This window comes from Leptosomus discolor, chromosome 8 (assembly GCF_034619465.1).
Source record: "Leptosomus discolor isolate bLepDis1 chromosome 8, bLepDis1.hap2, whole genome shotgun sequence".
Taxonomy (NCBI): Eukaryota; Metazoa; Chordata; class Aves; order Leptosomiformes; family Leptosomidae; genus Leptosomus; species Leptosomus discolor.
Genome location: NC_141398.1, coordinates 50650538 through 50677067, shown reverse-complemented (window position 1 = coordinate 50677067; position 26530 = coordinate 50650538). Strand labels below are relative to the sequence as shown.

The window sequence follows — 26530 nt, the reverse complement described above, 5'->3', positions numbered from 1 at the left end:
TGCATTTAGGCAAGGATTTAACTGCTGAAAAAAAACAAGCAAAAGAAATCCATCGATATTATAATCTGTGTTGCATTTGGAATTGCTCATTGATAGAGAGGTCCGGGTAGCAAGGATTGCATTTCTGCAATGAAAAAGCTACAGCATCCTCGAGGTTCATGATGCCAGCTGAAACCAGCTCATGAACTGTGCCAGGTGTTCCTTATAGACAGGCACAGAGGTGTTAACTTAGAGCAAGATCAAATAAAACCCATGAAGAGGATTACTTTCATCCTTATGTATCTATATGTGAGGAGAGGGAGATACAGGTATATATTTAGTTGACAAATAAGCTATCTTTGATCTAATTGACTGTATGATAACAATGATTCCTATTCTCAATAGATTTACACTTTCTTTAACAAAGTACAAGCAGTACATTTAACATGAACACCTCTAGTAGTTTATTACTCTTTCAGCACGTGTGCAATACTGTCTGCAAAACAATGCTTTGTGTAGAAGACTTAATTAGCCAAAGAAATCAAGCAGATAACTAGCCCCCTAGCTTCCAGCAAGGACTTCTTTGACAGATTTACAGTAACTGAAGATCTGATCCTATTATTCCTAATACGTCAGGTAAATTTTAAACTAAATCTTCTGATGTAGGTTCAAACAAGAATGCCTGCTCCATAAATAGCAGCCCAAAATACGTTCTTGTGTAAACAACTATATGAAAAAGGCAACTGGCTGACTCGGTGTGTGACTGAGTTAGGGGTGGGGATGAACTTGTCTGAGCAAAGCGGTAGTTGCAGTGCTGTGTGCCTCACCAACTGGGCAGGAATCTTGCATTTCTTAATGAAAATTGAATTCAATCCATTGCTTCCTATGACATGTCCTCCCTAGGTTACAAACCTAGTAAAAGATAAACAGATGTTAGGGATGGGTGTCAGTGGTACAACTTCAGATCTGAGTTGGCACTACTATGCTGCTGAGGGGTTTCAGACTCTCCTTTTGCCTGGTTTCTGTGGATTAACCAGGTACATACTGTTTGCAGCCTGCACTTCCAACTCTGAACTTAAGGTGAATTCCATCTTCCAACTGATCTACCCAGCTATATTTAGGTGGCAGTCAGCAGCATAAACATTTTGGATTGATCTGCTCCAGATAATGTTTTATTTATTATTTGGCCATTTAATAGCAGAACAAATATGCTTATTCACTGTCTTTTTCACCAATAGCCTTTTTGCAAAGCTTGAAGATAGGAAAATCCTGAAACCTATTTCTCTTGGATCGTTTAACAGCTCAGGGCTTGATCCTGTAAGCTGTAGGTAGTAAAAAAGCACAGCTAAGCCACTGGTAGGATTAAGGAGCATGCTGTATTTATCTCAAAGAGCAGTAGTAGAAAGTTGACATTAAAGTCTGGTGTGCTACTGGAGTCTGAGGATACTGCGGCCTGCCTAAGTCATCATGAGCCACAGGGCTGTAGCGGGAGGGACAGTATTTCACTGTAATTGCTACTGGCGTGGTTGTAGTCAGCCCTTCTGGCAGGCTGGGCTCCCACTTTCCTTGAAGTCCAGTCCTTGCTCCTTGACAAACCAAATTTTTTAGGCAGCAGCAGGGGAATCTCAAATCTGTAAGGACTGGTTCAGTCTGTGCATCCTTCCTGCATCTGTGCTGCTCCTTCCCCTGGTGGGCCCACTAATTCTGACATTCCCACTCACCAGCTCACTGCACTGTGAAGCACCGGGTACTTTTCTCTGTGCTCAAGGCCTGAGCAAACTGTTACATGACAGAGCTCAGCTTGGCAGGTGGTTTTAATAATAATAACAACTAGGATGATGATGATGATGATTATTATTATTAATGATAATTATAATCATCATCCTAGTTGTCCTATTTTACACATTATTTTTAAAATTTGTTTCAAAGCATGAGTTGTTTTCCAAATCACTTGCTTCTGCAATCAGGTGATTATGTGAGTAGTTCTCATTTTTCATGAAGTAAGTGTTCTGCCCTCATATTAACAGAAAAATATTAGAGATGACTATAGAAAAAAGCTGTCTACTATGTTAAGGTTAGCCAAATAAATACAAAATAATTTTAAAATCTTGTAAATTGATACTGTGAGTTCCAATTGCCTTCAAATGTTGATGCTACAGGTTATTTATCTCTTCAGCCAGAATTTTTAAATGAAAACACTGAATTAAAAAGAGCTTTAGAAGAGTAGAAGCCGAAATATACCCCAATACCACAAGAGAGAGAAAAATCTTTACAATGAGGGAGGAAGGGAGAAGTGTAGGTATTATTTCTTTGCTTCTGTTTCTCACAATTCTTAGTCTGTTTACATGGAGATGCTTTTCTGTCCATCTTATATCACTCCGTAGTGTATTAAGTATAAAGCAAATACTCACATTAGGTCACTGATTTCCACGGGAGTAGGCACATGATTAAGCTCTAGCATGTATGACTGCGTTTGCAAAATCAATGTTTCAGGCAAAGTCTTTCCAAAAAGATCCCTGCAATCTGGTGTTAGATAATCATAGATGTGCTGAGGATATAGCACTTTAGAAGGTATGGAAATGGATTTGAAGCCATATGAAATACACTTCACATTCCCTGAAGTCACGTCTTTGCTGGATAAGAAAATGCAGGAGGCTGACAGGCAGTAACCTCCCAGGCAGGTCCTGGTGGGTTGATGCTTTAAGGGTGGTGTAGGAATCGCTCTGCTGCAAGTATATGCAGCAGACTTGTCAGTGGTAGGTAGGGGGGAGCTCCCAGTCCCAGGTGCTTTTGGCAGAAGGTTAAGAAAAAATGTTATGATGGCAACAGAACATGTGTCAGAAACTTCATTGCTCTTCTATAAAGGAAAGTGAGTGCTCCTGAAACCAGATGGTAATCCCAGGTATCAGTGGAATGTAGTTTTCGTGCACATTTAATCTGGCCATCTTTCATTAAAGCCTAGTGCTAAACTGGGTTTGCTGCATATATCTGGTCAGCTCATGGGCTGCTCGGAAATGAGTAGACCCTCAGTGGGACAGGAAATCATGTGCAGTGATGCCTGGTTAGAGGATCTGAGAGAGGCAGTGGACTAAATTGTGTACAGCAATGTGGTTCCACTGATGTCACAGATTTAATGTATTTGCTACAAATTGCCCTTCTGTTTTTTTGGTTTGGTTTTTTTTTGCAGTTCTACAGATATTGTAAACTTAAATGGGCTTGTGTACAAAACCTGAATTATATTGTAGAATAGTTATTATCAACCCAGAAATGCCATCATGGAATTTGAAAGGATTGAGAATCCCATGTGGGGAGATCCCAGGCTTCATAAATTTAGGGAATGGCTTTTCAATCCTTTACATTTGTGTATACCTTCTATTGACTTCATTAAATACAGGGAAGTAGCAAAAATGTCTGTTCATTAAATAAAACCTGTAAGTAATGTCTGAAGATTCCAGGCTGTTCTATGAAAAAAAATGACATTATGTGAGCCTTACTTTTGGTTACATTAACGCCCCTCTATACTTTCTGGCAATTTACATGGACTTTCCCAGGGTATAAATTATAGTGGAAAAGCATAAACGAGAATCAGACTCCATGACATTAAGCAAACTAAACTTGATAGCTGTGTTAACTGATACATTTTGCTACACTTGAATGCCTCCTTTCTCTTTTTCCTTTTATTCTGAAGAGCACACTAAAGCGGGCACAGGTAGAGAGCATTTTATGCAGCCTGGGTGGGATTTTCTTGCTTGCCTGTCCTCCAAAGGCATTTCTTTTTCTTGAGAAAATAACTACTACTTCACATACATTTTAATTTCATGGATATTCAGAGGAAGCACTTACATTACAAACTGTAATCTAAGGAATGAATGAAACATGCTGCTCTGCCTTATCACTCATGCAGTTCCAGAAAATCAAGAGAAGTGGCAATAATATTAAAAAATCAATTTTGATTAAAACAAAAAACCTGAAAGCTGATAAAACTCAAGGCTTGTAAGTTTAATTTCTTTCTGTAAACTGATTTCAGGTGTTTGCAATGAATGAAGTCATGTATTTGTAAGTAAATATTCTATTACAGTAATGTAGCAAAAAGAGAAATGTATATGGTAACTAGCATTAAAAGAACTGGAAGCATATTTTCAGTGCTAAACTTGTGCTTTTAAAAGCATGTACATAGCATGATATGTACTGTCTCCGATAATATTTAATTCTTTGATGCTTTTTGTATTAAATTAATAACACTGTGTGATTTGGGCGGCATAAAAGAACATACAGCTTCATTTCAAAACAGAATAATCCATGTACTCACTGCAGTGTTTTATCTCTAAAACCTCTGGAAGGTGAGTTGCCAGATAATAAGTAGTAGAGACTGTAACATCTTAGGATGCTGCTACCTCTTATCTATTTGTTTTTGTTTGGTTACATCAGGCATTTCCATGTTAAATCAGTAATCTCATCTCAAAGCACCTTTATTGGTGGCTTAAATTAAGGCAAGTTTAAACTAACCACCAGGTATGGCTGGGTTGACTCCAGACTGCCATTGCCTTCTTTTGTCACATGATTCTTTTGCAACCAGGAACTGGGCTGATTCAAGCAGCTAACCTTGGTAAAAAGATGATATATCTAGGAGGGTGAAGCAGCTAGAGAAACTGAGTTGGACTTGTTATAACCCAGGGAAAAAGGTTATTTTTCATTTGTAACAGTTCTGTAAACAACTGTCTGACTTTGCATTGAAAATGAAAATTCATTAAATTTTTTTGGCCAGCCAAAATGTGGGAAGAGTGATCTCTGGTAGAGAGGCAGAAGCATGGATTTCATTGGGATTAACTTCCTAAACTGAACTGCAGTCTTGGCTTCAGATTTATTCTTGCAAAATACATTATTTTCACAAAAGTACATTCAAAATATTTGGTCACACTAACAAACAATCATAGGATTACAAGGTAGAAACAAAGATTTTTTAGATTTTTTTTCTTATTTTAAAAATTGTAATAGGCTACATACATGTTTCCCCTCCGGTTTATCAAACACGTGGATATGTAAACTATGCCATTTCCATAGTTTGAGTTCTTCAGAGTTATTAAATTAGGTTGCGAATGTCCGTATCTATAAGCAACCTTGCTTTTATCCCTGCACAGTGTTACTTGAGTCCTTAAGACTTGAAAGAGCCCTATGCACATGATTCCACAGTACTGTATGCCATCTTCATAAATGGAGTTTGCTAAATAAGAATTATTATAATTAAAATGGCATTTTTGTAGAACGATTGCTATGTGTCATTTACTCAGAATTGGAGAAATCTGATGCCAACCATACTAGGCATGCTGCTAGCCTTCTGGTGCCTCATGAAACAGTCCCATAGGGTTCTATCTAAGACACTCCTGGTAAAGTCATCCAGAAATATGAATCTGTAATCATGAGAAGCAGTTTAATCCAAGTTCATAAATGTCAGATCTTCCAAATTAATGTGCATGCTGTGGGTCGCACACATTCCCATATGCTTAACTTGTGTGTGCCAGTACCAGAAGGGAATCCATCCTGCGTGTTCCTATACCTAATGGGCACCCTTTCCTGCAGACATGCACGCGCTGACATGTGGCATAGAGGTACAGAATGGTATTTTGCATGTTTAAATTAGCTTCATGCATTTTCAAAACTGCTCAGAGCAGAGGCAGTATTTAAAAAAAAATTTAAAAGATACTTCCTGTCCATAAATTGTAATTTTGAATTTAAAAAAAGGAAATATTATAAAATCTTTTCTGTATGTGAAGTCTTACTGCTGCTTGGCTGTGTCATCCAGCCAGTCTCCAGCACACATCCCCATGTTAACCAGAGGGGAGTTCTGCTTATGAACAGGCACAGTTAAGCTCATAATTATAAATACATGACTAGAGGCTCTGAATTTACAACCAGCTTGACTAAAGTTGGACTCCTAAATCCGTACTCCTTCATCTAAAGAAGTGTTCTGATTTAAAAAAGTGCGGTTTTGTTCAGTGGGGATTGTTCAGAAGAGGAAGTGCTCTGTATTTATGTGTGAAACTATCATGTTTGTATGTAGAAAAATAATGTTGCATTGATTTTTTTCTTTTGTGGGTTTTATTGGAGGTTTCATTGGCAAAAAAAAAAAAAAAAAGAAAACAAAACTTCTGAGGGACAAAATCTAGTCTTTGGTTGTCCAAATCGAGTTACCTTAGAAATAAAATGCTTTTGTCGAAAAAAGGTTTTAACCCATTCTGTTCACCAGTTTAGATAATAAAATGATTTATTTAAAGGTTCAAGAATATGTTTAAGGAACAAAATTGATACTTTAGCTTGTCTCAGGATCCTGTATAGCTTAGCAGCCAATTAATACTGCTTACTGAAATTGTTACCCTCCACTCTTCTGCTAGTAACAGCCACAGTGATTTGAGCCACTGGATTTACACAAAATAATTAAAATTTACATCTTCACAGATACTGTTGCATAGTTTTAATATTAATTTGATGAATGTAATCGCTAAGAATGAGGCTTATCACTGAAATACCAATAGAATTTTTGGGGTGTTGCTAAGTGGTATTGTAACTATAGGGTTTGGATATAAACTGTTCTTGTGTGTGAGAGGAGGTAATGGCTTATGAAAATGCATTAACCTTTCACACCAGGCTGTGAGACGATGTATACTCACCTCACTCCTGTAGGGTACCAACTTCTTCCAGCAAAGATCACCTCCATTTCCGTAGAAGGGGAAAAGATTGTAAAATCAATAAAATCATTATGGTTGTAGCTAATCTATTTTAAAGAAATCCTTGAAAGCCATGTGCATTATTAACACAATAAGATAGCTCTGTGCTTATGGGCTTTGCTGCCAGTCAGCTTCCCAGACACAAATTTAACCACACAAACCCTCTAGTCTGCAAAGTGTCTGACAAGTGTTTACATGTTAACATTCATTAGAAGACTCGGTCAAGCAATTCATGCTTGATTAATTGATTATTCCATAGTGACAGTTCATTTTTTGAAATAGCTGCCAACCTGAGCAGGACAGTCAGACCAATGACAAAAGACATTGATGGACAAACACTGGACTTACTGAATAGCTGCTAGAGTGACAGACCGGCATGTACAGAGTTTAATCAATGCCTCAAAGACATGGCAACACTATAAACACTGGTTATTTCTTTTCTGTGCATTTATGAATTGTTAATACAGTCAATACATATTAGCTTCATTTGTTGTTTGGTTAAAATGCAATTTGAACTTTCCAAGTTAAGAGTTGCCTTAATATCAGTTTTTGTATGGGGAAATTTATGAGTCCTTACAGATTTATAAGGTTTTATTGATGGCTAGGAAGCCAAGCATAATTTCTGAATTTGTTTATTCCAGCATTACAGAATTAGCAAGAGTTGACATTGCAGGGCTTATTGAATAAATTCATTTCCTTGGCACTGTGTGCATTTTGAATTTTCTTGAGTTAAGCCAGAAAAAGTGGATGCATCAGCACAAGCTAGTTAATAGCAACTGCACTGCAAGAGGATTTCAAGCTAGAGCAATGCAAGGAAGAAGCTCTAAACCAGAGCGAATTATCCACAGACAGTAAGTGTGTTAGAACAGATCATCCCTTGCCTAGTGGTACTGAAGTCCATTGAGTTACCCAAGAGACAAGTTTGGCCCAGTATTAATTTGCAGCAGATGTTTGACTAACTAATTATTTGAAAGAGCTCGAGTGTATTGCAATATAATTACCTGATAGTGCAGTGTACTGCTTTCAAAGCTTGTTTTTGTCTTATTCTTACAGTAGAAACAATAATGCAAAAGTCATGGTGTAAGTTTTCTGATCACTTGGGTTTCTAAGTGTAAAGAAACAAGAATCCCAAATCATCAAATGATTGCAGCTTACAAGTGAAGTCAGAAACTGACTGATCCTGTGACCTAGCCTATGGACAGGCATTATTTTGAGCCTTGATGAAACAAATATTCAGAGAGCTGCTCTTTTCGCATCACCCACCTCCATTCCTCTCCCTCCTCAATATCCTTTTTCCTTACACATTATATGTGTAGAGTGACAGGGCAGGACTATGCTGATGCAGCAAAGGTGCTTCTCTGTTCCTTCTGGATCCCTTGCTACTGGGAAGCTGCCCAGGGAAGCTGCTATAGCTCTCGTTATTTTGACAGCCCTGCCTAAAGATTTTTCCTCTCCTAGAGTCGGTAAGAGTCACCATGGAATTCAGTTCCAATTTCCACTACCATTCCTGTTGTCTTGTGAATTCCAAGAAGATCTCTTGAACTGATCCTAAGGCTTGGTGATTTCAGCAACAGGCTGTAGGAGCGAGTCTTCTCTGTGCATCTCACTTTTGCACCACCGTGTCACACATTTCTGTTCTGTTTGAACCCATCGATTTCTGGTCTTTGTCCTCCCACTGTAAGCTGTTCTGGGTGTGACTGTCATGCCACAAACAAATTCAAATGAAGAACAGGGCAGAGGCATCATGCTGCATCACATTTTATCTTCTGAATTATGAGATTGTTTGGGAGTCACAGAAAGACAATTTGATAAAGAGAAATTAAAAACAATTTACTTCTTTGCCAAAGTAAAAGGAGCTTTGTAAGAAATATGAGTGCTTGGGGGTTAGGGCATAACCTGTCTTTTATTGATGAGAATATTGAAGAAACTTTGTCTGATAGTAGTTTATTCCATAGCAGACTACCTTGCTTTTCCCTCTAAATCATGTCATACTATCCATTGCTACAGACATGATGTTTTAAAGGATAGATGGGCTGCTGATTGGAGACACCATGGCAATTCCTATGCTCCTATTAACAGGCTGCTGACATTTCAGTGACAATTAGCAGGCAAATCCTATTACAGGAATAAGATCACCTAATCCTCAACTCTGGTACATGCTATTCACTATGATAGGTGTTTAATTATAAGGCTTCTCCAGGCTACAATACTTTGTGCAAAAACGCCCAGGAAATAACAGAAATTGTGTTAGAAGACTTCACTTAAAAATGACAAGTTAGACTCCTGCTACTTCAAAATTATTACTCCAACCCTTTTAATTGACATAACTACTTTCCTGTGCTGTTCAGCGTGGCTTTTTACAACTTGTGGTAATGTAGGAAAGCCAGCAAGGTCTGAAGTGTCACTAGCAATTTTCCTCTCTGCTGCATTTTTAACTTGTTTACAAAGGTAGAAAGAAGAAAAAGATACTTGGAGAGAGCCCACCAGGTACATTATCCACTCAGTGGTTTGATCCTTTTAAACTTGTTCATTAGGTGTAGCGAAGAGAGAGAGAAACATTGCAGGAGTGAGTGCAAGAGAGCCTGGCTGCACACTGTAATGCACTTGGCCATTAAACAGCCCATCACTGTGTTCCAAGAACCCTTCTCTTGGTGTTGCAGGTTCCTGCATGCTGGAGAGTGTGGGTAGTTACTCTGCAATGAGGAAATCCAGGCTTTATTTAACAGTAGGTACTGTCTTGGAGCTTCTTGTTAGAGTGGTTTTTATCTGCCTTTCTAGTAGGAAAAGGGCTAACTCAAGAAAGGTGAAATCTAACCACGATAAAATGAGTTAAGGGCAAACTGTACTTTCTGTTTAGTTGAAGCATAGAACAATTTCCATGAAGGATGATGGTACATATTAGAAGAATCCCTTCCACTCATGTATAAGCTGTCTTTGGACATGTGTAGTTTGCATAATAAATCTTGTACTTTGTCCCCTGTATATTTAACTAGCCCTTCTTTATGTGACTTTCTACTCTTCAATATTTGAAGTTTTGCAAAGTGTTTGGCACTAGCATAAATCTGATACCTGTAGAGTTACCAGTTAAAGTTTACTGGTGGGAGATTAAGATCTTTTGTTGTTGTTGTTGCTGCTGCTTTGGAAAATGCCACCTAATGGTCTACGTACAAACCTTGACTGTGCAAGCAGAATTTGGCCTTAAAGGCTGCACCACAGTGTTAAGTTAGTGTAATGTTACTAAGGACTCTCAATATCAGTGTATTTTAAAATCTGTTCATTATAATTTCTGTTTCACAGAGCTAGAATGACTGCTGTGAATCTCTCTTCCCATGATATACATGCTATTCCCAATCTTTTATTGTACTTAATAGTTCTCTGGATTAATTTAATTGTGAGTTGGGGGCTCAGACTCCTGAAGGTGTGCTGTGTTGGACTGATTCTCTTTCCAGTTACCACAATTAAATCTCAATTACAACAATGAAACAAAACAATTAACAGTCCTTTAAAAATTATTGTTATCCTTTTTCACAAAAATCTATTTATTTTTTTAGCAGCCTCCATTACTCATTTCACTTATTCTTCCCCAAAGCCCAGAGTACACTTTCTCAGTAGCTCTTTCAATTACAAGTATCAGTATTATGATTCTTTGTTATGCTTTGTATTTTGTTATCCCAAGACTATATCTGTTCCTTTTCAATGTTATCTTTAACATCTTTATAACAAAAGTGCTGCAAAAGCTATTGGAGAAAGATCAGTCTGTCTGACAACAACATTCTTTGCAGCATGGTAGATTTTGAATAGAGGCTACCAGCTCTGTTATATGAAGTAGCATTCTCTTTAACAAAGGATGATAAGCATCAGAAGCATCTGGGGAAAACCTCTGATTCAAAGTGCTGCACTGTGAATATGAATTTTAACCAGTAACAGAAAAGCAGAGTACCGTCTTTAGTAAGCTGAGTTCAACTCTGTCGAAGCACGGGCGCTGAAGGAACTGATAAGTACTTGGGACACAATCCAAAGCAAGTCAATGGAAAAGTTCCCAGTGACTTCAATGGTCTTTGAATCAGGTTTTCTAAAGCTATTTTTAAAGCACTCATTTATGCCAGTCTTCACCTGTATCAGGAGCTAACATAATCGTTGAACAAATTAGCTATGTATGTGTATGAGTGAATAAAGCAATCCTAGAAAGATCCATGTGCCCAATGCACCTAAAGGTTGAAAGCAGAAGTGTTGTAACCTGCCGGACTGACCACTGATGCTTTTGGCTGTTGAAGTGGGAAGGCTCTAATTTGCCTGTAGGATTGCTAGATACTGTTCCTGTCTAGTCACTAGCTCGCTTCCCTAAGGGCTTGCAGTGTTCTCTGGGCAGAGGAACAGTGGCTGAACCGAACTACAGCTTAAAGGATGAGGTTGCTGTCAGCTGTAGGAGAGGCTATGTGCATTACTTCTGCATCCTTTTTTGAGGAAGCTGAATTTTAAACCAAACTGGTGATTCTGAAGCTTTGGTTATTTCCCCAGATATATCTTTCCCTTTCTGTTGTTTCAAATATATAAATAAATATTAGCAGAAGAGATATGAGAGATATATGTTTGCAAGGAGAGTTAAATGTGGTTGCCGTGAACAGCTGGAGTGTATCTAATGTGCTGCTTCTTTGTGTCTAGCCCCCCTGGAATTGTACACAGCACTGCTCACTCCTGGCCTGATGGGTAAGCAGTATGGATAACCACAGGGAGGGGAAGAGAAGAGCTACATGAAGAGTCATCAACAAAAGTTCCCCAAATAAAGACAAAACAAATATTGTGTGGCCTCTGAATGTGGTGCTGCATTTTTTCCCCTTGAAGCTGAGTGAGGCCGCAAAAAGGGCCATCAAGTGCACTGCTGACCGTGCTGCTGCGCTCATCCAGTGAGTTAATGCAACTTTTCAGCAGTGTGGTTATTCGTATCTGGTGTGGAGCACTCCTGGTATTACACACTCAGGAAGGAATGTGTTTTACTTTACTCTCCATTTGGAGAGATAATTTCTGTTTTCTAGTTCAAACCAAATGCATAGCTTTATGTGCATATCTGGTAATTATACCCTTAAAACAGTAGTTTCAACCTTTATTAAGTATGTGGGCCTCTAAAATTATTCTGTGGACATATGGACTTCCTTATATTGAGGTTTGATAGGTGTAAGCTTATTTTTCTAACTTTTTTTGGACCTTTTAGTTACCTTAAAAGCAATCCATGTACTTCCAGGGGTCCACAGATCACACCGAGTTATTGACAGTACTGCACTAAAGTGATTGTGCAGAGGCAGAAACAGGGATGCAGAGCTGTGCTCTAGATCAGCTCCACAGTGTTTCTGAGCATCCAACATCTGGGCTCTTTTTGCAAAAGTAAATTTGACAAATGTGCCTGCAAGGGAGCTCTACAAGACTGTTTATGCACTGCCTCTATTTTTCCTGGGGAGAAATCCCTATATTGCATCTTCAGACTATAGGTATACAATATTCCTAGCTAGAAGCTGTTGAATTTTAAGCATAAGGTTTAATTCCCATGGCTTGTACCCATTGCATGGTAATGTTTTGTTGTGGGAAATAGTATCTGCCAAACCTCTATGTAACATATATTGTGCGTCACTTTGTTTGCCACGTCCAGCAGAAAAGCAGCTGTCATAATTTTTAATTTTACTGCCTTCAAATAACCTTTCCAAATGCTAATTTCCTTGTAATGCATTCTCCAGTCATTTTAAATAGGCCAACGTAAGCAGCATGTAATTTGCAGGTTTGCTTTCTTTTTTGAAGGACCTGAGCTAGAATTTTTTGGTAATAAAACTGATATCTAATTTACCACCCATATTATTCTAATCACAGTAACAACATTCAGTTTGCATAGTGTGTAATCATGCTTTCACATTATTCAAAACAACTTTATATCTGGTGAACTTCTGATATTTTTTCTTTAGTTTCTGTCAGTTATTTAATTGTCTTGTTAACATGGATCATTTGATTTTATATCAGATTAAACTGCAGTCTCAATGGTTCATTTTTGCAATATGCTGTGTTGACAGAAAGGTACCGAGAATTTGAATGGATATATATCTTATTAAATACAGATTTCATTAGCATATCATGTTAATACTCTTTTCAGTTCAATAAATTTCTGCGGCACTTAAAAAATTATTAGCTTCTCTATAAAGCTTTGGATAAACATTTTGAAGTTTTATGTTGGAGTTCATTAGTTTTCACATATGCATGTGTGCAGGAATTTGCTTTAGAAAAATTCCTTTAGAAAGATAATTTTTGGTTTAAAACGACACTTTTCAAATTACCTGTTAGAAGAATAGAGAGTGTTTGCTGGCTGTCCAGTGGGAAAGCTTCCCTTAGACTACAAATGGCACTATCAGATGGCACTGCCTGGGGTATTGATTGTATATAAGCAGTAGTACGGTAGATAAGCTTTGAGTGGTATTGTTTTAAACTCTGATTTATCAGGGCCAGCCAGAGACATGAGCTATTTGGCATTTATACACACCAGTCAAGATACAGCCTCGCTGTGTAACATGCTAACTGCAAAATGTTTGAATAGCTTTTGAGCGTTCATTTTTAAAAAAACAAACTGCAATGTATTAAGTCCAGGACATGCAAAGAATAAAACTGAAAAAGTTTTTTTTTCCCCCTTAGTATAAATAACCTACAAGATAGATTTGATTTGAACAAACATCTTGTGTTACCTTTACCAGCTCTGAGAATCCTGCTGGTATCGGCTGTCTTGTCAAGTTATATTTGACACTCACACCACAGTGGCCCACTGTGAGGACAGAGAGTCTTCCACTTTGCTTTTATTACTTCTTCTACACTGAGGGATTAAACTCCTATCATCTTTAGGACCTGATCTTGCCCAAAGAATTGTGCAATTATTAAATCTGTTGCAGAGAAAAGGAACCAGCTAAATCCATCAGCTCTCTTCAATGAACTCATTAGGCACTACTTAGGCCTGCTGGTAATGGAGAGGGGACATTTTTGTTCCATAAGTTAGAATAGCATAAAGAGATAACACAGCTTGAAAAGGTAGTGTAGAAATGTTTCTGTATATTTTGCACACGTTTTCTGCCTGACCTGGCCACTCCCGCTTTGTGGCTCCAAGCCGTTAGGTCTGGCTTCGACTGGACAGGCTTTCACTAGCCTGTAGTGCATGCTGCCCGGGGCAAAACATCATGGCAATGTGAATGCTGTGCTGAATACTGTATTACAGCAACTGGATGCTGTGACACTTTCTGCCCATGATATTCTCAGACTGCATTGCTTTTCGGCTTGCTGTGGGACACTGGTTTTTCTCTGCGGCAGCAGCCCTGACAGGATTCGATGGTCTTTCCTACCCCGTGACTGCAATCTGCTGTTGAGCAGAGAGTTTGCTTTGATGTGAAGTCTGTATTTATTAGTCTATACCAATTTTTCTCCTCCTTGTGACAGGAACATTATCAGAGAAATGACTTGTGGATTGTCCCATTTTGTGTCTAAAATCCCACTTGGCCACCTGTACCTGGCTTCCAGTTTCCCCTACAGGTGGCCTGCAGCTGAGCCATAGCTGTGGAGAAGATGGACACAGCAACCCAAACACAGCTTTCCAGAAATCTTTGCTTTGTGAAATTCCTGCCAAAGAATGTTTCAACTTATAGATGAAAGAAATAGAGACAGTGTCACGCAACTAGGTTAAGAAAATGCAGTCATTACATGCAACAGATCTAATGAGTGCTTTGTTTAGGGAGCAAAGCCAAAGTCAGGAAACAGAATTGCCTTTTCCCAATGTAACCCTCACTAACATTGAGACAGGGTGGCAAATATTATGCCGGTATCAAGACCAATGTTGCTGTGCTTGCTTCTGATTGCTCTAAATGACTACAAGAAGATGGTTCATCCTGCTAATTAGAGCTACTCTCATAGCAAATAGGCTTTCTCTTGGAATATTAACAGTTTGCCCTTCACTTGAATGTTTTTACAGCATTGATGGTTAGTTGCTAAAAGGACAGGAACTCAGAAACATTTAATTAATGAATATTAAAATATTCAGAATTCTTGAAGTGCTGTCTCAGCAGTTCTTTGTGAAACATCTTTCATTATAGTCAAATGACTATCTGTTTGCAGTGGCATGGGGGGCTGTGATCAAAGTGTCTGAATGCTGTAAAAATGCTTATAAATACATGCACCCTTCTGAACTCAGTAGGAGCCAACATTTGACTCATTCCCCAATTTGGTGAATCTGAAACCTAATTAAATTGCAACAAAAATATGCAAAGATCAAGGGACAGAAGGATGCCTTTGCTACTCGAGGTAGGGACAGGGTTGGAAGCAGCATGCTTGGATGAGGGAGGTGAAGAAGGATGGCAGTGTGCTGTCTGCCATGTCCCTGAGCGGGAGGCTGCAGGCAGCTCAGTCCTGCTCCCCAGGCTGCATCATGTGAGATGTTTAAAAGCTGGAGTTTTTTCCCCCTACCCCAAAATATAAGTAAATAGCCAAAAAAATACAGTGAGGCTGATGCTGCAGAAGTTTCTCCCCAAAGCCCTGAAGTAAAGGAGGCCGAAGGCACCAAGATGACAGCTGTGTGCGGTGAGAGTACTGCTGCTGATCTGCTCAAAATCATTCAGACCAAAAAGGAAAATCTTCTTCACACTTGGAAGGGACTGTGGTGATGGCACATCTAAGACTAATGTGAAGGGTAAATCAAGTACAATTCAGCCTTTGAAGTTGAAGGGGGAAAAGAGTAAAATTCACTCCGTACTGTAGGTCTCTGATTTCTAATCTGTGATTTCATGGAGGAAAGAAATTGTGTTACTGAACTCCTTTTAGGAACTATGTCCTTGGCTTATTAACTCACTTTATGTGTTGTCCAATTTTGACGGGGAAAAGGCTGCGTTTGTACATGGGTGGTATTATTTTAGGAGATGTCTTAGTTAATTATTATGTACTGAAACATCACCTAGGAGATACTCTTTCTCTGTCATGCAGCTTGATATTTCATGCAGCAAAAGGTAACTCTTCCATAGTTCATTAAATTATGTTGTGGTGAACTTATCTCCACTGGGTCTCAATTAAGAAGTGAAGCCAGTGCCTTTAGAGGAAAAGGCAGAGAACAATCAGAATATACTGAATATATAATTTGATCTCTGGAAACAAGCAGGAGGAAAAATATGGTGTGCAAATGTGTAGACATTAAGAACATGATATGTCTCAAAGATTAGTGTATGGAAGTATAATATAATTAAATCATTATTGTTCATTAGGAATATTAAGTGCTTTTAAAAATTCAAGGTGTTCTTTCTAAGTTCATTAACTACTGTAAATTTCCTGTAGTAAATATTCATTTTCCTTACTACTTCCCTTGTCACCATTTTAGCACCCCTGGGAACTAGAGTCATACTGATTCTGGGCCCATTGTCTATTAACATGAATTATAAAATGGCAGTAAATTTTCTGTACTTTCTAATTTAATTAAACATTTTGGTTTTAATATTTTTTTTAATTTTCCTTTTAAAATATGTTTAAAGTATCTAGCAGAACTATTTCTCTCTGGATGTTTTTCTACAAAAAAACCCCACAAAGCTCCTTTCATTAAATAATTTAAAACTATTTATTCTGTAGAACAGAATAGGAAGTTATCTCAACTTTTTTTTCTCAGACCTCCTTTCCTACCATTCTTCGTGTGCTGCATGCATCTGTTTTTCTCTGTTTCTCTCCCATTTACATGCTTTTCTTTCCTAATGCTGTTGTTATACTGGTTTGCTAAGGTCTGTTTATTTTGTTTTTCTCCTTATATTACAAAATATAAATCATCCCAAGAAACATTCTGTAGTATTGGTGAAATATGCTAGTGGAACAGGCAGTGACATGGCTGGCTTAACATGCAGCACTGAACACATCATCAATATATAGGTGTTAATACCTGAATTTGCATATTCTCAAGTAACTTAATTCCCTTCAATAGCACAAGAACGAGCAGTTCATAAATGCAGAATAATTGGAATTTTAATTAGATAGTGACTTAAGGATGCCTCCTGTTTACAAGGTAATAACATCTCTTGAGCTAAATGAATGGAGGGGCAGGTTTCAATTTAACAGCTTATAAAAAACCAGTTGATTTGTTTCTGCTATTAATCTTGGCTGTTCACAGTATCTAAGTGAACTTGGTGGCTGAGGTGCTAATGTTTGTTTTGGGCATGCGAATGGTATTCCAGCCCTCTGAAGTTCTCACCAAAGTCTTTAGGATGAGTTTTAAACAATTACAGTGAGCTACATTAAAGTCTCAGTGAGCATAGAATTGCTTTGCTATGGCATAAAATTCATGGTATCTACATGCAGGTGTATACATTTACTTTTGTGACTATTTGAATACACACCTTTTCATTTGTTTACAATGGAGTAGTGAGAGGAATTTGTTTTCTTGTGTGAGATAAGCATCATCATGTTTTTTCCTAGCAGCTGCATGCACAATTAGGAGGACCCAATTAAAGCTGCATTCAGTTCACACAGAGCAGCAGTGATTGCTGTCTGTAATTTCTCCCGTGGTTTGACTTATGGGCATTAAGCTGTGCAGAACTTTATTAACGAATAAAGTCAAGTCAAACAAGTGAAGGAAAAAAAAAAATGCAACAAGCTGGAAACTGGTATGTAGGATCTTGGCCGTTATGCACTACCTACAGCTTGAGAAAAGGAGTCTACCCTCCCAGCCCTTTCAAATAGCCACTGGGCAAATGACCAGTTTCTTCTGTTTAGGCTTGTGTCCTCCTGGCCACAAGAAGAAGTATTTGTGTGTTTCCTCTGCTTCCACGTCAGCCACTCTGACTGCAGGGTGTACAGGCCATGCGAAGACTCTTGCAAATTCAAGCCTAAAATAATTCTAAAGCCAAATACACCTTTGTTTATCCCCAACATCATCTGTGTCATCATTGCAGAAAGCTCAGCGCTGCAAATCATTATGCCAATTGGAAGGAGAAAAGTAAATGAATTAGAATAGAGAAGGAACAGGACACTAGAGCACAGGGGCCTTGAAGGATGAGAAATTCCATTCACAACCTGCTTTTTTTTCCCTCCTAAGGCTGTTCAGTTCCCACTGTTCCATAAAGGGACTTGATGTCCCCTGATTTCCTCCCAGCCCGAGTAACTATCCTTGCGTATGCGCATACATACTTGGTGGCACAGCATGTTTTGCTTTTATCGTTTAGGGATACCTGAAGTCTGTAAACACTGATCTCTTGGCTAATGTGCCACAAAGAGCAAAACATCACACATCCAGTCCCTGCAAAGAGTTTTATGACAAAATGTGTGGTTTCCAACTAAAAAGCACGAACAGAACTCCCAAAAGACTCCAGTTCTGTAGGTATGAACAGCCAGTGGATAGTGATTCTGAAAAAAGAGGGAAAGAGCATGTCTGAATTGCCTGATGTGCAGAAATGGCAACAGAGGAAGGGCCTGGCTGGAGCATTTTTTCCCTTAATCACGACATAGGTCTCTGAAGTGGCTGAGACAAAAAAAAGGGACAAAGATAGGACTTAATTTTACAAGATGCAGAATATTCTGACCCTCAGGCGGCAGAGCACTTCAGGCACCGGAGCAGAGCTAACAGTTGAGCCACTTACTTGATACTGAAGTGCTTTTCTGCACTGATGCTATGAGCTAGCATTTTGTAGGACAGGGCCTGTACAGAATAAGATTAAAATCAGTTAATCACCTTGCATATGTCAAGTGGTGACAGATCCAAAACCAGTCACTTACTTTCAAAAATAGATTATTCAATTGGAGAAAATGATACAGATGTCCACAAGAAGTTGCTCTTTTGTAGCGCCTGTAAAAGATCGATTATTTGGCTTTTTATGCTCTCTTGACTGGTGCTAAAGCAGTAGTTAACTGGCAGTTTTGATGCTGATACATAAAGCAAGCCATAATAGAGAAAAAAGACACCTTTAATTTCAAGCTTCTCTAGAATCATGAAAGGAAAATGAATGTTTACTAAATGAAAAAGGATGATATTTACTGGAGAGAGGAAGTTTTGGTTAAGCTTTTAGGGGAATGTTAATAACTTTAAGAAATGGAAACATATATTATAAAACATGTTTAAAATGGCATAAACTTTAGAAAATCCAGAAAGTATTTTAGACTTACCTAAGATCCTCAATCTGGTATCAAGTTTTAAAAATCAGGCAAACTGAATGATAGCTGACATATGGAAGGAGGCTTTCAAGTACTGACACATTTTCTATGAAAAATTCAATATAACCTTATATTTAGAATAAATGTTTTGAGATGAAATGGAAGTCAGCTGATCAACTTGCACATTTCTGTAATGCCTCTGCAAATTTCCAGAGGAATCTGAGAAGCATCCAGGCTTGTTCCCTAGGAATATACTTTCATAAAGCTGCCACTCTGAGAGTCTTCTGACATATCACAGTGCGGCTGAGTTTTGCCTGTGATATGTTGCCAAGCACCATAAATGAATGCAGCTCTGAGATGGCAGGTCACTTTTTATTTTGCCAGACGCAACAAAGAAGTGTCAACCTCTGACAGGTTTTAAAAGTAGACTTTAAAAGAAATATCAAACCTTTTTTTTTTTTTTTTTTTTAACCAGTCAGTATCTGAGAAGAAATGCTCACAGAAAAAGAGAGGATAGGGAAATTTGTGGAGGTGGAAGCTGCATTATGCGAGTGGTTTAGCACTGCATCACTCTGGTTTTATGCTGATAAATACATTTGGGATTAGGTGACACGGAGTTTATGCCATCAAATAAATGGGAAGTGGATCTGGTTCAGTCATCTGATGTGTGTGTGCAGCACTGCAGTGGGATTATAACTGCTGCTAGTAATGCAATGGATTCTCTGATAACGTCACAGTTAATATGGTTTGGCCTTGCATTTTTGTTGTTGGATCTTGCAAGGTACCTTGAATCCCCTGCAGGGAATGCCTTTTTATAATAGGAAATGGAAACATTTAGCAGGTGAATTGCCTGATTTAACACAACACAGCACAATCCATGAGCAGTAGGGCAGGACAGGAACAAACCACAGCAGCTTTGGATCCCAATTCCACAGTCTTAACACCAAAGTGCTCTGACTCCTGTGAAGCACTTGCTGATGGTTGATGGAAATACTGGTCCTATAAATGGTGGCTTGTGATGCTGTAGCTTAAGAGCTGTATTTGCTTTAATGGGCATTAGGCTAAAGCATGTTAACAGAAACTGTAAAGAAAAGAAAAAAGTGGCGCTTTCTCAATGCCATGACATAAACAAATGCCGCATTTTTCATAATATGATATCATAAGGATATGGTGTAGTCATGAAAGCAGCGAAAGAGCACTGCAGGAGACAATATATTACTTGTGATAAAGCAGCTTGCATGTGATTCTTTTCAGCACTAATCTGCATTTCTTTTGAACAGCTTTGCACTGGCAGTTGGTATAAGGTTTCCTTTGTAATCACCTGGACAGCGTTTGATCCCCCTGTAGCAGTAGACTGATGAAGTCATTGCCAGCGCTACTTTCCAATGTAAAAAATAACCAGGTTCACATTCACAATCAGTCTAAACCACAACTATTTCAAGCAAAAGAAAAGGGAATATTGTACTCATAAGACCACATTTCCCTTATAAGTGCCTTGCCTCAGCAGACAAGGAAATAGATCTTTTTCTTTTCGTCCCACTAACTGCGGACTCTTGGGAACTAGCCTGCACACAGGGAGGTTCAGCTAAAGAAGATTCAGAGGATGCAACTGCAGAAAGCTGATCCATTCTTGAGTTGGTGGAAGCTACCCTTACACATATAACAGTATGCCCCTTCTGCTTGAAAAGAGTATCAGCGAGCCCACTTGCCTCTCCTAGTCACCAGGTCCTTTTGTTCATGATTTCTGCTGATGCTGTTAGTTGAGAAGCAGATTAAATGGCTTCCAATTTATAAAGTGAAGTTGCAAATTGCAGAAAAATTACTTCTAAAATTATATATAATGCTCGTTCATTTTCAATTGTGTTTATAAAAAGTTTCCAGTATGACAAACAAGTGGTACATTGTGCACTAGGATAGTATTATGGAAATGTACAGCAAACATGGAGATGTATATAGGACTGTAATTTGTGAGTGACAAGGTATATGTGCTCTGAATAACTAATTAAGAGACTTTCAGTATAGCTATGATATTGGTATTTGCTCTAAGGCTACTGCAATATACAGTAAGATTTCTGCACTGTGGCTCTTGCGCCATTAGGTTTGCAATAGCATTCGTATGCCAGCTCTTCAGACTGTCATCTGTCCTTCCTCCCTCTCCTCTCCATCACACCATTAGTAAAGGAGAATATAAAGAAGATGACAGTATTATGTTAGAAACTAGTGGCTGAGGTAAAGACAGCAATCACTGCAGAATCTCCGTCAGATGAGTTTCAGGCTTGGTTATATTCATACTTGACTTTCAATTCTGATATAGTCAGAGTGCAAAGCCATTTCCATTCTACTCCCTGTTTTCACCCATTTGGAGGTTTCACAACATGCACTCTTTGAGATGTATTTTCCACCTTTTACCAGCTCCCAGAGAAATGTGTGTTCATATATATTAATCTTAAAAGTTCTAACTGAAAACTCTTACAGGTTTGTGAATTTAGTAACCATATGGCAAAAACTCAATATTTTTTTCCCACGGACCCATTCATCATATAGAGAGAAATTTGCTACATGAATATAGGTGTAGAGGAATATTAATAATTCCCTTAGTTTTTATTTGTCAAAATCTCCTATTAGAAAAGTAGATAGTACTTTAGAATATCCCTTCTCTTGTGGCTAAAGCCTGTAGAGGACATGGTCTTAAGTACAGCTGTAGATACTGTAGCATAGCTATAGATTGTGTGTCGTGGTGCCACTCAGAAGCAGTGGTCCTGGTATTCATGACCTCACCTGACCACCTGCTATTCATGACCACAGCTCTGTCTCCAGCCCATGGCGTGGCTGGTCTGCAGCTCAGAAGTTTGTGTAGGCATTTGAAATCCACCTGAGAGCTGTCAGGATGGGCTGCATCCTCTAGACTCTTCTCTCACTTGCTGATGTTTGTCCAAGTTGCTCTCTCTTTCACCACCCAAATGCAGCTCACACAAATCCAAGTTCTCCGTGCTGTCAATGGCCTCATAAACTGCAGTGGCCCTGGCCAAGGCTGTAAAGGTGCTCGTTAGCCCTATCAGCTCTTCCACTGTAAACCCTGAGAGAGGGGGCACATGCCATTACACTGACGAAGCATCCTGCTAACCACAGGGCTGGACAGGCCCCTTCTCAGCTGCTTTTGCAGTTCCAGGAAAAACACAGTGGTGGAGTGGCTGCACATTTAGTTACTGTAAAGTTTTTGCATATTGAATATCCTATTTCAGAAAGGAGATTTATACATTTAAGAGTCATTAGCATTAGGACGGAAATGTATGTATGAAATTTTTGTGTGCACCATATGCAAATGTGCTTGACTTAGCCAAAACAAATCCTGTCCTATGTCTGTTTAAGAATAATGGCATGATTACTGCAGAAGCCGTTTTATATAATTATACAGGGAGAATTATTAGAAGAGCATTGCATTTCTGTATGGTGTATGACTATCATTCATACCACTTCTCAGCCCACACCCCTGCTTTATCCTGCATTCTGCATAGTAATAGCACTCTTCACAGACGCTGAGAAAACAACTGCCCTAAGTGAAGTTATTGTCTTTTTAATGACCACAGGAGTATCTACTGAATTTAATATATTGGCTTGGGAAATCTGTTTTGCCCACCCTAAATGGCTGTCTGTCTTAAATATATCTGTACAGAGTGATGTGCATTATATAAATAAAACTACACAGACAGCATGTTTGTCAATCAGCAAAAAAGGCTCTACACCCACTATCCCGGGCACATATACTTTGTAAGCATTGGTTTCTAACAGATAAATGTAATCAAGGTTTATATGCTCACAGAACCCAACAGGATGGGATTGTTTCACTCGAAAGATCAGAAGAAAATTGTAACTAATGTTGTGGAAAATTACTTTGATATTGCTTTCTCAGTACAGCATCACAATTAGGTAGCAATGTGAAGCACAGGGAAAGAATAAATGAATAGTAACAAATCAACACAAACAGCTACTGTCAGGAGTACTTTGCTCAGTGAAAGTAATGTAAGCATTACTTAAAGTTTTATGACTGTGGATTTTATACTGGTTTAAGTAGTACATCAAGGTCTCACCACCATGCTTGCTAGGACTAAAACAATCGAGAACAATTTCCGGAACAGACAGTTAAAACTAAAGTACCAAAGTATTTTTATTAATCTTGTTTCATAAGTTGTACTATCTTAAATTAAAGATGACTGAATGTACTAACAATGAAAAATGTCCTTTTGGACAACGCAGAATTCTCCTACGCTGCTTTTCAGTGGAAAATAAATGTTACTGACTTTTCTCCAGCCCTCCTGATGAGATTCCAGCGTCTGGCAAATACACTTTACTACATAGTAACTACATGGGAAATAGAAAAGCAAAGGCTAATCCAATAAAACTTTGCCATGCAGAATCTGTTGTCTTAAGTAGCTTAATGACACATGCATTTGTTCAATTTTATTGAGGGAGCAATCAGGCAAGCAAATTACAGCAATATCTGATCTCCTTTAGAAACAGGCCCTTTTAAGAAGAAACACTCCGAACAGGGGAACAAGGGAAAGATCCTTCTTGGCATGCCAAAAATGTCGCTTGTGATTAACAGATTTTCACAGGAGACTGTCTAGAGATGAAATATGCCTACCTCTCTTTTTAATGAAATGAATGGATATTTTTTTCCTGTGTCCTTTAAGCTGCCTAATATGTTTTAGTGATAACTGGTATAATTTTCAGAAGCAGTGGATGTGAGGAGTTTCTGAGTCCACTGGGAGTTGAAAGCGCTTAACACACATGAAAATCAGCCAAACAGAAATAAGAGTAATTGAACTGAGCACCTTTTACTCGAGGGTACAGTCTGATTCCTGTTGACATAAATAGTAATTGAATATGAGAATTGAGCAATTGATTACACACCTTTGGCAGTAACAGCATGGTTGGGATGTTCATGTTTTAGCTTTGCAGAACCCTACCCACAGCAATCGAGTATGTTACAGAGTGAGTTTCCCTGCTGGGGGTAGGAGCTCTGTTCAAACTCACTTTTATTTAAATGTGCTTGGGCATCCCCTTCTACAGTTACATTGCTCTCAAAAATCACTTCACAGTGTACTACAATCAGTAGTTGGCATTCAAGAGGTTTGTGGCAGAGAGAACAGGTATGACAGGTCAAGATGAGGGACCAATAATGAAAAATAGGAAAAGAAATTGCACAGGTTTTGAGACACCACTAGAAATTCCTTCTCTTTCAGGAGCAAACAATTAACTTTTCAGTGTAAAGTTACGCATTCTTATATGCATTAAAGTACTGCCTGCATTTGCTGTCCATGTCTTTCCCCTCACGCCCAATCTACTGGGCAATTTCAGTCAAATGTGGCCAGTACTGCTAGTTTTAATCTGTAAGCTCTTTTGCATCTAAGTATACAAAAATAAATTGCAAAAGCACTGAAGGGACTTGTTAATTCTCTGCTTTGCACAACACTGATGATTCATTATTTCTATAGTTTCAGCTGGGTGGCTGCCTTCAAAATTGGTGTGCAGTTGGACTAAACAATGACCATATTAAAGTACAAATTGTTTAGTTACATGAAAATAAGCACTTAATAAACCTGGACACAGAAATTAGCACTTAATGTAATTATTTAAGAGTTCTCTGTGTTAGGGTTCAGCTCCTTTAAAAATTTTAGTAATACTTTAAAATATACACAATCATGTTCATTGTACAATGAAGATTTCAATTGAATAGACTTCTTATAAAGCACGTATTTAGTCAAAGGAGAATTTCAGTGTCTATAAGAGCAAACATAGTGACCGAACCTCAGCACACAGACATTATTATGAGCTGGAGTAACTGCACTGGCATTTGTCTAGGCTCTAAACCAGCCTTCATTACAGCCTTAGTCAAAGAGAAAGTGGCTGTAAGTAAATCAAGAGATCTCATGCTTTTTCATACTTCTTGCATGCCCCTCCTTTAAAAAGAAACCATTATTTCAATCCACAGTTTTCTAGTTCTCACATTGATGTGGTCTTTGTGGCTCTTCTCAGTTTAAAGTTAGTAAAGATTAAAATAGTGTAGATAGCACAGGAAGATGGCATGCATAGGAATGAAAGTTATGAAAAGTTTAATGGAAGTTAAGCACATTAAAGGAACGCATCCCAAAGTACTTTATGTTTCTTGCATTACTCATTTATGCATCTCTTATTTTGCATCTCCATGACACATTGAATACCGTATACAGGCAAAGGTAGATTCAGAGGCACGTATTTGCAGGAACTGAACTTTTGGCAAAATATCTTATTTTCATATATATAGAGGTGTAGCTAGCAGAAGTTGGTCTCAAATTTAGCAGAAAATTAACTCCATCCAGCTGGACCCTGTGCACCTTGGGAAAGATCCTTGCATAATCAGTTAATTGATTCTTGGAACTGTTTTGGGTTTTTTTTAAGCATAATCCTATTTTTTATTATTTTTGTTTTTGTAAAAGAAATTGTTAATTAATTTCAAAATAGCCTTCATTAAAAAAAATACGTACCTTTGTGGAGGCCAGCTGTGTGAAATACGTAGAACATATTAAGGGTATAAGTACAAAATGTTGAAAGAGCAAGTGAGTCAAATAGAAATGAGAATGCTAACCTGGGGTCTGCTGATGAACTATTTCTTCTGGATCCTGCAGGTGAATGAAGACAACAAGTCCAGCTGCTCCAAACAGCAAGATGAAGGAGAACATACATGTCAGCCTCATAATTATTGTTCTCAGATCAATCTGGTTCTGACCCAGGAAAAAAACTGCACGCAATCTCCAGGACACTCTTCATTCATCGTCTCATCCTCTTATCTGGAAGTCTGGCGTAATACATCTACAAGAGGTAAAAAAACCAGATCCCTAAAGTTTAACATATAGAGCACTTATTTTTTCAATGCAGATTAGTAGATTTAAGTTCTTGTTTAGACCAAATAACTGATTTCTCTAGTATTTCTTTGGTATAGTTAATTACAGTCATCCAGTCAATTTCCGCCCCATTGGTTTCTCATTATATGTCACTGTTTTTAACAGGTTGAAAAGACAATGTAGAATATCATTAAAAAGCACAGTTTGGGAAAAATGGTCATGCCATGGCTGCAATTTGCACAGAAACGCCTCTTAATAGTTTGCTTACTTCAAGGGAAGCATGTGTCACTTTTTATTTTTCATTGGTTAAACAATATGAAAGCCATAAAGTGAGATAATGTGGGGAAAATGATCACAAGAGCTGCACCTTGCATGTCAAACATGAGGAGAAGGATGAACAACTGGCAGCTGCCTGCTTCACCCTTGATGAAAACAGTCAAATTAAAATGGTGCACCACAGGTCACCATGCTGCCCATTGAAAAAGCTCTGCCGCCGTATTGATTTCCATGGGAAATACTGGTCACAGTGCTGGGACCTCCTTTTAGCGGCTGGTAGAAAACATGAGAAAAGAGAGCGTGGGCAGGAAGCAGGCTGTCTCTGCGGGAGCGATGGGCACGGCTGCCCCTCCTCCCCTGGGAACTCCCAGCGAGTTTCTGGGCTCGGTTCTGTAAATTCTCACTGCTTGCTCTAACACTTGCAGTTATGTGCAGTCCCAGGGAAAGGGCAGCAGCAGCCCTAGTCCCAGATGGGCACATTGTGTGTCGTTCTAAACCCCTCATTGAGCACTGCCCTAAGGCACATAGTTCACTTTAAGCCCCATG

General features: G+C 38.6%; 1 protein-coding gene across 2 annotated transcripts in view; it reads right to left on the bottom strand.

Annotated features, from left to right (window-relative positions):
• CHST8 (carbohydrate sulfotransferase 8) overlaps positions 1 to 25561 on the bottom strand; it is a 144498-nt gene extending 118937 nt beyond the window's left edge. For both annotated transcript variants that reach the window (XM_086469464.1, XM_086469465.1), the window contains exon 1: positions 25453 to 25561. In XM_086469464.1, the coding sequence (XP_086325590.1) occupies positions 25453 to 25561 (109 nt within the window). The remainder of the gene's footprint in view (positions 1 to 25452) is intronic.
• Positions 25562 to 26530: the final 969 nt, after the last annotated feature.